Below are 13,073 nucleotides of genomic sequence, written 5' to 3' on the forward strand. Positions count from 1 at the left end.
TTTGAAAAAATGACCCTGTTCAAAAGTTTACATACGCTTGATTCTTAACACTGTGTTGTTGTTGTTTTTTTGTGACACTTGTTCATGAGTTCCTTGTTTGTTCTGAACAGTTAAACTGCCTGCTGTTCTTCAGAAAAATCCTTCAGGTCCCACAAATACTTTGATTTTTCAGCTTTTTTGTGTATTTGAACCCTTTCCAACAATGACTGTATGATTTTGAGATCTTTTCACACTGAGGACAACTGAGGGACTCATATGCAACTATTACAGAAAGTTCAAACACTCACTGATGCTTCAGAAGGAAACACGATGCATTAAGAACCGGGGGTGAAATTTTTTAGAATTTGAAGATAAGGGTAAATTTTACTTGTTTTGTCTTCTGGGAAACATCTTCTGTGAAGCCTAGCCTGTGAAGGGCAGTACTAAATGAAAAAAAATATGATATTTAGGCAAAATAAGAAAAATGTACAGATCTTCATTCTGTTCAAAAGTTTACACCCCTGGCTCTTAATGCACTGAGCATTTTTTTAAAAATATATATATTTTTTTTATCATTTTAATAAAAAATTGCTTATTCACTTATTATTTATCTTGGACTACATGTGAACATCTTTTATGTGAAATATCTTATTCAGGTCAGTATTAAATAAAAATAACAGGCATTTTGTATGATCACTCTTATTTTGGTAAAATAATTAACATTTTGCAGATTCTGCAAGGTGTATGCAAACTTTTGATATCAACTGTATTTATTGCAAAAATTTCAAAAGCAGTACCAAACGTAATCCTATGTGTTGCAGCCACAGTCCTCTCTGGTGGAAAACAATAGTTTTGTATGAGGTGCAGAGCAGAATTTAAATTGTTAATCCCTGAAAATTTTATCCAGATTATTATCCTGATCCACTTCGTGAAGGTGCGCATTTCTCAGTCAAACTCACCAGAAACACAGCATGTCGCAATCTGTGACGATGCAGACGAGAGCCAATGAACGTTCGATTTTCCTGCCATTAAGCTTCTTGAAGCAGCAATTTTTTAATTTGTAACTTTTGCATCAGCGTGTGTATTGCTGCTTACGGACACTCATGATAGAAATGAAGATCACTAACTAAAGACTTTAGTTTGGTTCTGTTCCTTGCAGTTGTATGGATTCTGAAGATTTAAATTACAGCACACAAATCATTTTTTTTTCCCATTTTGTAATTATGTTGCGTTTTGGTGTACATAAAACACACCAAAACTGAGGGACTTCTATTGTCAGTTACAGCACGTCAGAGAAAACGCTTTTTGCATCCCACGGCAAACAAAGTAAATATTACATGGTAAGTAATGATTAAACGGTTGCAGAAATGTATCCCTGGACTACAAAACCAGACCAACAATACATTGTATGGGTCAAAATGATCAATTTTTCTTTTATGCCAAAAATCATTAGGATATTAAGATCATGTTCCATGAAGATATTTGGTAAATTTCCTACTGTGAATATATCAAAACTTAGTTTTTGATTTGTAATATGCATTGCTAAGGACTTAAATTGGACAACTTTAAAGGAGTTGTTTTTTGCACCCTCACATTTTCAAATAGTTGTATCTTGGCTAAATATTGTCCTATCCTTACAAGCCATACAACAACGAGTCAATGAATCAAAAAGTTAAGGCTGTGATTTTAATATTCATAAGGATTCATTTGTCTGTAAAGTTGTTCATACATAAATACTTTACATTTTAAGTGTCATCAATACGTCAGTATTGTACGTTAAAATACTGTAAATATGTCAGTATTGTACGTTTTAGTGACTTTGTAGAACCACTTTTTATGTAAAAAATGCATATGAATTCTCATGAGATCATGTTGGAATTACTTTTGCTAGCCTTGCTTAATAAAATAAAGGACAAATTCAGGCCTCATGTATTTTTTATAAATAACAGAAAGGACACACTCTTAACTTAGTACTTTTTACCTTGAAGATCAAACAAACATACAAGCAGTCTTAAAGATAATAAATTAAAGTAGTTCATAAATGGCTGATATGTACATCTGAAAAAAAAAAATAAATCTTCAGAACTTTAATGTGATTATGGACTTTATATGATCAACTACAAACATACATGCATATAGTGTTATGCAGATTTCTTGTATAAGCAAGGTACTCCGTCAGTCCTTACTGACAATTTGACAATTTCATCCAAAAAATTATAAAGTTGTAATTTTTTTTTAGCCAAAAAATGGTCATAAAATTCAATTTCTCTGTAATTCAGTTTATGCTGGCGATGCCCAGTCATTGATAGCCATATTAATCTAAACCTGTCCTGCAGTGAACTAATAATTTGCTTTTGGAACATCAGTAAGGACTTCTGGAAGCACCCACCACTGCTCATATATGAATGAATGTTATTAAATGTAGTGACATAGCTACACACAGTATAATAAAGAAACATGCAAGAGTATATGTCTGTGAAACACACTTTAAATTAAAAACATGCACTGAATATCACACTTGTGGGTTACATATATTTGATATGCTGCTCAGACTGCAATAACTTGACTCCTTCAATAACACTCTGCAGTAATCATTCTTGTTTACAGTATAATAGTTTATAGGTCTTACAGTGTATATATTTGCAGTAACGTGATAAATGGCTGCTGTAGAAAGTCAGAAAAAAACATTTGGATGTTTTGAGTTTCCATGACTTAATCTACAGTAAATGTGTTCTGCTTTTAAAGTGGCATGGGAATAAACATTGCCTTTAGAATAAAAAATAATGTGCCCAGTGCTTTCTAGAGATTCCCTCCTACTTGATATTCCCATCTTAGCGACTTTCAATAGCGGTAACCCAAACAACAAGTTCCCAGAGACTGGAGTGCATCTTAACATGTCACACTTTTTTTTTTTGGCTTTGACTTATAGGGAAGCTTTCAATACTAAGTGGGTTGTTTCCCTACGATTTCCTTTGGTTTACCATTTGGGCATTTTAATGTTAACACAGACATTTCCAAGAAAAAAAGCCTAGATTCTGCCGTTCCCATTCCCTTGGCCTCTTCCCGTTGATGAACATGCCGTTTATAGATACTCGGTTCAGAACGTCCTCATCAGAAGTATATGAACCACTTATCCGAAAAGCCATAAATTACAAGTGGGGATCAGTTTTCGTCTTTATTTAGTCTACAGGGGTCAGAAAAGAGTGTGACTCCAATTAATAGGACATATATATATACAAGATTTTAAGAGGCGTTTCAATTTCTTTTTGCACCTTTTGCTAATGACAAATAACAATTTTAGAAGGAGCAATGCATACTGTCTCTTAAACCCTGATCGTTAACTTCTTTTATTGAAGTTCTTGGCTTTGACATTCAGAGCACTGGGCAGGAAATCACATTATTTTAACAATGGTCTTGTTAGCAGTGGGCCTTTTCAGTCAGCTGCAAGGAGACATTGCAACCGTGCCCGGTGTTTTCCACTTACACCTATTGTGGTATCGTTTAATGAGGTTTAGAAATGTGGCTTTTAGTTTGAGTAAAATTGTTTTCTATCACAAAAGAAATGAGTCTCCCTGCAGCTGGGTGAGTCAGTTTACTTGAGGAGTTCCTGGTACTGCTCAGAGCGCAGGAAGCGACCGAAGGAGTCTTTCTCCATCAGGGTGTAGATCCGGCTTTGAGCCAGCTCGAAGGTGGAGGGAGAAAGATCCACCAGGTTCCTCAGAGTCACATCCTTGGTGAAGTGGTCAATGTTCACCTAAAAGCATATTGAAGATATTGGTGATAAGGAGGAAGTGTGTGAAAGTCAGTCAGAAAATGCTTCAAATTGGACACAAATAATGAGTAAGAAACACATTATTTCAACTCTGACAGTGTCTTGGCACTCTGGGGGGTTGTGGAGCAGTCAGTCTTCCGGAATGAATTCAGCCAATTTGACTGATTCCCTGCAGTTTTTACGAACACAGGCCGGATTAGAGAATTGTTTTTTTCCCTGCTGAACATCATATTGACTGTAATAATTTCCTTACATAACCTGATATAGAAAAATGCCTCAGAAGTTTTTGACTTGTGTTATTTACACTTTTCCATTAGTTTTTATTATTATTGCGTTATATTTAAATGTGTTTAGATTTTGTTTTTTACGGTAATAAGTGTTTTGAACACTGAACAGAGCTAAAAGATTATGTAACAGTACAAATACTGATGTGGAAACGATCACAGAATTAGAAAAAGTTATTTTTAAAATGGCAAGCAGATACTGTTTGCATTTCATTGATTTTAGAAATCGTTACAGTCACTAAGAAACAAATGGCTATTGTTAGATTTATCAAAGTGTGCCTGTGTGTTCTCTAATGGCTATTACATAACTATACTTTAAACCTTAGCACATGCTGTGCAAACATCCATATAGAAACATTTTATAAATGGCATGATAGTTTAGTAACATATTTTTTAACATTTAAGGACAGTGTGCATTTAAAAGTGGGTTTTAGATGCACAGGGTTAGAACCTACAACCTTTGCCATTAGAAAAACGATGCATTAAATGATTAAACAATGCATTAATTTATGTTTTTCTCAAATTCAGTTTAATTTTTTTTTTCCAAATTCCATTTTTTCCATTTTAATTTTTCTGGATAATGTTTTATTTTTTTCCCATTTAAAATTATTGACTCTGTTTTAATGGTTAAATATTAACCAAAAAACATGTCTAATTAATTAAGATTATGAAACATACACAAATAATTACATTTTAAGGCCCTATAAAATTTCATTATTTTTTTTTTTTTACCAAATTCAGTGTTTATTATTATTATTATTATTATTATTATTATTATTATTATTTTTGGAATTTTAATGGTTTAATTTTTCCAGTTCATTTTTCTGGAATACAGTTGTGTATGGGTCAAAGAAGAAAAAGGGTTTAAGCATAAAAACAGTAAGTTTAATACTGCTTTAAATTGTTGTTGTTTTTCCAAAAAAAATATTTAAAAGTTTTTTGTTTAATTTAATTTAATTTTTGTTTTTCTAAGCAAAAATAAATATTATAAATATTATACATTTTTCTCTAATTTACAGAAGACATCCACTAAAATGCCATTCAGGGTAACAGTCTTGTCAGCCATATTTACAACAAAAATCAATTTATGACATTACAAGATGAATTACTTTTACCCCAAATACTAATACTAGTTGTAATTCTACATTTTTATCCTAAGTTTTCTATGTTTGTCAGAAATGTTTATTTGCTCATTCAAAACATAATAAAATTTAATATGCCCCCTCATTCTTTTATATATTATATATATATTATTATATATATTATATATATATATAAGTCAGAATAAGCATGTTGTTTGAATTTTTACATAAATGTGACCCTGGAGCACAAAACCAGTCTTAAGTCGCTGGGGTATATTTGTAGCAATAGCCAAAAATACTTTGTATGGGTCAAAATGATTGATTTTTCTTTTATGCCAAAAATCATTAGGAAATTATGTAAAGATCATGTTCCATGAAGATTTTTTTGTAAAATACCTACTGTAAATATATCAAAATGTAATTTTTGATTAGTTATATGCATTGTTAAGAACTTGGACAACTTTAAAGGTGATTTTCTTTGATTTTTTTGCACCCTCAGATTCCAGATTTTCAAATAGTTGTATCTCGGACCAATATTGTCCTATCCTAACAAACCATACATCAATAGAAAGCTTATTTATTGAGCTTTCATATGATCTCTAACTTTATGACTGGTTTTGTGGTCCAGGGTCACAAATATTGTGTTACACTGAATGACAATGTAACATTATTTCAATCAAATTTTGACATTTTATTCTCCAATATATATACAATATTATATACATTTAATGTGCTTTCTATGGACATCCTAACGTCTTTGACCCGTATTTACATTTTTTCTGGTAAATCAATTCTGGTAAATATTCCTTAAGAAAACAATGTTTTAATTATTTTATTAGTAGTACTACAATTATTACATTAAGTAATATATTTCTGTCACAATTTCTTCAGGTTAAACCTACGTTTTATTTTGACGGGTTGCTGTGAAGACCTTTAAATTTTTGTTTGTATGTAATATGATCATAGTTTTGCTTTTTCTCACAAGAAACGGTAAAATGTTTATGAAGTGACTTCTGAGATTATGTTTATGTATTCATGCCTCATATGTTGAGGCGGCAGAGGCTAAAAACACTGTGAGCCTCACACTCGCTTCAGATTGTGTGTAATAAACAAAACCGTACATCTGCACCATTCTGCACACAGAACATACCGGATTCATATTTAAATAGCATTTTTGTGGCTTAATCTTCACAGACATGACTTAAAGTGTACTGACCTAAGTTTGATTTATTCATCAAAAATTCCGCAAATCCTGTGACATCCTGCGTTTTTCACTAAACTCAATTTTTTTATGACTGGATTATGAAAATTGGGCTCTAGCTGACCTAAAAAAATAACTTGAAGGAACGATACCTCAAAGCAAAGCAATGTGGAGGTCTAATAACCTTTATCAATGTTCTGAAGGTCAATTTATTTTAATCAAAGTTCAAAAAACAAACCTCACAGATACTCCATCACTTTCAAGTTTTTTTTTAGCTCCCTGGGGACATTTAGGGGGGAGAACATTGGCCTTGGCGTTTACACAGTGATCTAAACAACTGATACGAAACATATTTTCACAGGAGATGAATAACGGCTTTGATGGAGAACTGTTTCCTTCTACCTCTGAAGCACTGCGCCTTTTATCTGAACTGTAAATCGAAGCGTGATTACCAAAAAAAAAAAAATATCAATGGCAAAACAAACAAACCTCTTTGGGCCCACCAGTCTGAATGAAGTCCTCATAAATCTTCTGTGCTTTGGCAGCCATTTTCAGAGGGGACTTGGTCTTCTTAAAGTCCTCACAAGCCTTCCAGAACTCAATATTCTCCTCGCTGAACTCAGATCTGAGGAAGCTCTTAAAGCTGGCCAGGCCGTCTATGGAATTAAAAATGTGGAAAAGCTATTAGAGTGAGTACAGCTCTGTGTGTTCTCTTTGTACTAATGTGTTGGCGACACGCTGCCACCGGAGACCCCGGTCCCACCGGCTCTTAACATCCTTATCCAAACATTACCGCCGTTCATGCCTAGGGCACACAGCCCTTAATGCAATCCCTCGCGAGTCCATGTTGTATAACAGCGTGAGCCATTCGAGTACCACATGATTCATCTTAGGATGAATCAATATAATTATTCACTATTCAGTGCAGATTATTTTAAGACTGCAATTGTTTGTGTGGGAACGATTTTAACAAGCACTAGTAAAAAGACATAAAGTACATCGAGTTTTTCCAGTGTCAACATAAAAGAAATGCTCTTATATTTGAATCAAAGATATATATAATGCAAAAGTACTGATTAGGCTAATCTGCGAACAATCCACTCTGAAATAAAGTTAACCATTTTCCAAGGCAATTATACATAACAAACTGGCTTTGAAACAAATAACTGAATGAATAACAAAGATTGGTTTTCCCATCTGTTTAGAACCACGTAATTGACTAAATCAGTCCGTCTGTGCAGACAAATGATCTTTTTTTTTTTCCCACATTTTGTTTATTTATAGGTTTGCTTGTGTTTGTTTTCCGTAACGAGCCAACAATGAGTCAGAAAATGACTCCTACCATGATAAATAAAGAAAAGTTTGATCATTTATGGCTGACAAGGGATACACTTTAAAGCTGCACTACAGAAGCAATCGTTGTTCAAAGCAGATTCTACTGTTTGTTTTTATAGGCAAATGTTGTAGTTTTGAAAATCTGCTGCTTTAAATGCTCAAACTCTTTAAAGTCGAGTGGATTCTGATTGCTGTCAATGTTTTATCGTTTATCAGTTGACCAAAATAATTCTTCTGTGCAGTTATCATTATAGTTGTGGTGTGGATTCTGCTTTAAATGGATAGTTCACCCAAAAATTCTAGCATTAATTACTCACTCTCATGTCATTCCAAACCTGTAAGACCTGTAAGATCTTTGGAACACAAATAAAGATATTTTTAATGAAATCTGAAAGCTTTCTGACCCTGCATAGACAGCAATGTAACTAAAATGTTCCCAGGCCCAGAAACGTATTAAGGACATCAGTAAAAGAGTCCATGTGACATGAGTGGTTCAACCGCAATTTTACGAAGCTATGAGAACTTGTATGCGTCAAGTAATGTGTAAAGTTGTTATTTTTGTTTTCTTTGCACACAAAAAGTATTCTTGGGGCTTCATAAAATTATGGTTGATCCACTGATGTCACGTGGACTATTTTAGCGATGTCCTTTGGCTTTAGAAGAACCTATTTGTCTAAGTGGTTCCATAAAGAACCTTTAACATCTGAAGAACCTTTCTGTTTTACAAAAGGTTCTTTGTGGCAAAAGAAGGTTCTTTAGATTATAAAAAGGTAAGAAAGAGATGGGTCTATAAAGAACCTTTGACTGAATGGTTCTTTGTGGAACCAAAAATGGTTCTTCTATGGCATCGCTGTGAAGAACCTTAAGCACCATTATTTCTAAGAGTGTATGCAGGGTCAGAAAGCTCTTGGTTTTCATCGAAAATGTCTTAATTTGTGTTCCAAAGATGAATAAAGGTCTTACGGATTTGGAATGACATGAGGGTGAGTATTTAATGATAGACTTTTCATTTTTGGGTGAGCTCTACCATTAAGCCTGCAGGAATTTATATTTTGAACAGTACCTTTACTTTCTCAGACCTTTTTTTTCAATCTTGTATCAGATTCATCCACAGAGAAGAGCAGTGACAAACTTGCAAATTTTAGTTTTTTCACCACAGATGGCGATAGAGTTTCCAAATTTATGTAGTGCAGCTTTGTTTTCTACTAATAATTACCTCTACATGAAAACACTAAGTGTGTGATATGTCCTCATTTAGAAAACGTTTGTTTGTGTGTGACTCAGAGAATCTTCTTTCTATGAATCTCGACTACTATTAGGCACATTCTCGTAGATGTGTTTCTTTCAAAGGTTAATGTGCCTGTTCAAGCACAAGCTGTTTATGCATACCGAATCAAGTGCATCAGTGCAACTTAATAGATTTCCAGAAGTTCTCAATTGAGAGTTATAAACAAAGTTTTAAAATGTTTTTTTACAGACTTAACTGATAATCTAAACCTTTCAGTGGAAGAACTTTTAAGATGTAGAATGTAACCGAATGGACATTAGGATAAACATCAAACTTACAGCTGTTGGAAACGACCTTATCAAGGGACTCACGCCACTGGGCTGCTTCTTCAGGTGTGGGTCTGAACAAAACAAGCAGATTTGTTATAATCATTTACATTACTTTAACACAGAGAAAACAGCCTTTTAGCAATATATTTTAGCTATATAGACTTAGTGTTCAGTGTAACCTAAAAATAGTAATGATCTGGCAAATAAATGATCTAATTTTAATTTCCACATATCTTGTCTTAATAGGTCTTATCCAGTTCTTATCCACTCTTTCAGCCTAACTTGATTACTGATGTAACTGCGTTTTCTATACACATGTCTCATCCTGTGATTGATATATTTAATTTAGTTTTTTTTTATCCTGCCTGAAAAAACAACCCTATTAACAACATTGCATAAGGCATTACGTAAGTAAAAGGGAGCTGAAGTGGTCAAATGTTTTACGGTCAATTTGGACACAATTTACATTATAAACAGACTCTTTGCAGTTTTCCATTACGGGATGTACTAGCATGGCCTTCCTCATTTTTGTCTCTCTGACTCCATTTCTTTCTATTATTCAGCCTGCTTCTCTAACAGCTTCTTTTTTTTGTAATACCTGATAATCTGTTTAATTACGGGCATTATTAGATGAATAGGTAGCCCATTTGCTGTATTCTTCTGCTTTTGTATGAATTTACACTGATATTGAATTATTGGGGAAGCTACTTTGCTGTGGCTTTAAGTTAACACCTCATAATTTAGAAGTAAACCATAGTAAAATGCTTAAAGATAGCTACAATACAACCTTCTAAGTAATGTAGTTAGCTATATTAAAACTCAGATATGTGACCCTGGATTATATTTGTATTTGTAGCAATAGCCAACAATACATTGTATGGGTCGAAATTATCAAAAAGCCAAAAATCATTAATAAAAGATCATGTTCCATGAAGATATTTTGTAAATTTTCTACTGTAAATATATAAAAACTTTATTTTTGATTAGTAATATGCATTGCTAAGAACTTCATTAGGACAACTTTAAAAATGATTTTCTCGATATTTAGATTGTTTTGCACTCTCCGATTCCAGATTTTCAAATAGCTGTATGTCAAAGAAATATTGTCCTATCCTAACCAATCAATGGAAAGCTTATTTTTTCAGCTTCAAAAGCTGACCCTTGAACCTACAAATAAAACAATATATATATATATATATATATATATATAGCCGGGACTATAGTAATGCGCTCTGAAGAAGGCTTGTTAGTGCTGGACAAATGACATTAAGATGCTCTATATAGCCTGTGGAAAAAAAATGCATTCTTTGCCCTCACAACATGAAAATAAAGGTGCTTTATAAGGTTCTTCATAGCGATACCATTTTTTTGGCTCCACAAAGAACCATTCAGTCAAAGGTTCTGTAAAGAACCATCTCTTTCTTACCTTTTTATAATCTGAAGAACCTTCTTTCCCACAAAGAACCTTTTGTGAAACAGAAAGGTTTTTCAGATGTTAAAGGTTCTTTATGGAACCACTTAGACAAAAAAGTTTTTTCTATGGCATCGTGAAGCACCTTTATTTTTAAGAGTGTACCTTGGATTTACCTCTTTGTTTAGTGAGCACTAGTGGTTTCCAATTTGGAGACCATTGAAACACTTTAAAATAGAGCTAAACTGAGCTTTTGTCATTTTCTGTTTGCACTTAATGGTGGAAATGATCCCAGGATGACTGTTTAGAAACATTACTTCCACCTGAGAGCACCAAACAAACATCCTGAGATCATTTCCACCTTTAAACATCATGGCTGATTTCCACCGTTTTAGGGGGACAGTTTCCACCTGAAAACATAAAGCAATCATTCTGAGATTTCCACCTTGCAAAACAGAAAAGGTCAGCTCTATTTTGAGACTTCAAAAATGTAAATGAAGGGTGATGTGTTTAAAGAGGCCTTTTGTATACGTATATGCGAGTATCTGAGGCATGTTAGGAGACACGTGCAGATCTGAAGTCCTCATTAGTAAGAAGAGAAAAAGAGAGAGGAAGTGAAAACGTCAGAGGGAAAGTGAGGGGAGCCAACATGAACTCACTTCTGAAGCTTCTCTGGTTTCTTCTCAGGCTTTTCTTGGTAGGGGATAATAAGGTCGATGGAATTCTCTGGCTTCTGAAGCAGAGTTCCCAATTTAGTCTTGATCTCCTTAGCCCTGAAGACAGCAAAACACAAATCCATACAGATGTCCATTAGCCCTGTTAACGAACACTAATAAATGATTCATGCATATGCGAATTGAATTTCAAAACAAATGTTGCGTATATTTCCAAAATGTACAACATACCTGTCAACAGATTATATAATATCAGTCTAGCGTCATCTATTTTCTTCTCTCAGAGTACACATATTGTTTTTCAGAGAATTGTTTTTGCTTTTGCATGTCATTACAACATTCTGACAGACCACACAATAAAACAACACGTGTTGAAGGTGTTCAATTCACACCTATTCAGAACCATTTCACACTTCCTGTAGAGTTGAAACACAGGCAATATCCTTTTGTAGGTTTTGTGAGAAAAAAACACATATTCCTCCCAGATGACTGTGGATCAAGTGACGTCAACAAACTTGGTGATTTGTTGAGGTTTCGTGAACATCTTGCTGCCACAGACAGATCTACAGCTCCAAAAATACTGACGTCAATCCACACATTTCTCAGCTTCAAAGCCCATATATTAAAATTACACTTTTATGGTTTAATTACATAATGCGACATTATAAACCACCTCATGTTGACATCTTAAAACTGTCTTTCTGGTGTACAAATAGACTTTTGAGAAGTACTTCGGGCCCAAGCATTAAGACCAAAGCCAAGAACAGTGACAAACATATGTTTACACAATGAATGAGACAATAGCACAAATTGTTTGATCAGAATATGGCTCAATGGTCACAATATACATGTGCTCATCGCTATACTTACTGCTCTAAATCATGTTATGAACAGAGAACTAAAAAAAATTGAAGGTGGATTTGGTGACACTGGAGAACTTTGATGTGTTCAGAAACAGAACTAGAAAATATCTAAGTGGAAAATAAGATCAAATTAAAATCCTTAAGTTTCTATCAATGAAAAGTCTTTCCAAAAACAACAATCAATACTACCTAATCCCCATACAAAACACCATACAGACTTTCTCAATACGGTAGTTTGAGATTTTCCAGCTGCTCCAGAATACACAGATTCCCAAAGGAAGCTGCCAAAAGATTTGTGTATAGCCAGCATGGGGTAAATCTGAAGTTAACCTATGATGCTAAAATGTTATAAAGATCTTACCTTTCCAGACATGTCTGGGGCAGGGCAGCTAATCCCTTACACATTTTCTGAACTGTTCACTTAGATTTGCACAGTTAGTCCACCACCACGAGTTGTTGTCTGCTCTTTCTTTTACAAGCTGCCGTCCTGCTTCCCTCTATTATATGGAGAAAGTCTGCTGGCCCAAAGCCAACAACTGAAGAGCCAATCAAGTCCTGGCTTGCAATTACAATCGGAGCTGAAAGAGCTCTGGAGATAATCAAGACGAGAGAGGAAACCTGAAACCTGCCAAAACACTGAAACATCAGTACATAGCACTTTAGATGTATATCTATGCCTAGAAACAGACAATTCAACCAGTTATTACTATAGAAACAAAAGACTGTTTTCTGAAGTAAATGCATACAACAAATGTTTCATTGTAAGTAAGGTTTACTAACAGAGTCAATCTAATCATAATAACTACTACTAGTTATCTACTAAACAGAATTGACCATCAAATTTAGGAAGTTCATGCATAAAATGCAATATTTTATCATTATTATCAACTCAAAAAAATCAGTAGAAATAATTAT

At 33.9% G+C, this 13,073-nt stretch overlaps 1 protein-coding gene across 1 annotated transcript; it reads right to left on the reverse strand.

Annotated features, from left to right (window-relative positions):
* Nucleotides 1-1,941: 1,941 nt before the first annotated feature.
* Nucleotides 1,942-12,654, reverse strand: rgs5a (regulator of G protein signaling 5a). The gene is made up of 5 exons (XM_073851962.1): nt 12,520-12,654; nt 11,281-11,394; nt 9,220-9,281; nt 6,808-6,974; nt 1,942-3,733 (listed from the first exon to the last, which is right to left on the reverse strand). The coding sequence occupies exons 1-5, from the start codon at nt 12,561-12,563 to the stop codon at nt 3,572-3,574; spliced, it is 549 nt and encodes a 182-aa protein (XP_073708063.1). The 5' UTR covers nt 12,564-12,654; the 3' UTR covers nt 1,942-3,571.
* Between the last annotated feature and the right edge of the window lie 419 nt (nt 12,655-13,073).

The sequence above is a fragment of the Garra rufa genome, chromosome 12 (assembly GCF_049309525.1).
Source record: "Garra rufa chromosome 12, GarRuf1.0, whole genome shotgun sequence".
Taxonomy (NCBI): Eukaryota; Metazoa; Chordata; class Actinopteri; order Cypriniformes; family Cyprinidae; genus Garra; species Garra rufa.

Bases quoted from the DNA above. Each gene is read 5' to 3' on its own strand.
- rgs5a (XM_073851962.1), bottom strand. From the start codon at position 12,563: ATGTGTAAGGGATTAGCTGCCCTGCCCCAGACATGTCTGGAAAG. The intron at 6,975-9,219 runs GTAAGTTTGATG...TTAATTCCATAG, and splicing joins TAAGGTCGTTTCCAACAGCT to ACGGCCTGGCCAGCTTTAAG. The intron at 3,734-6,807 runs GTTTGTTTGTTT...ATATGCTTTTAG, and splicing joins AGACTGGTGGGCCCAAAGAG to GTGAACATTGACCACTTCAC.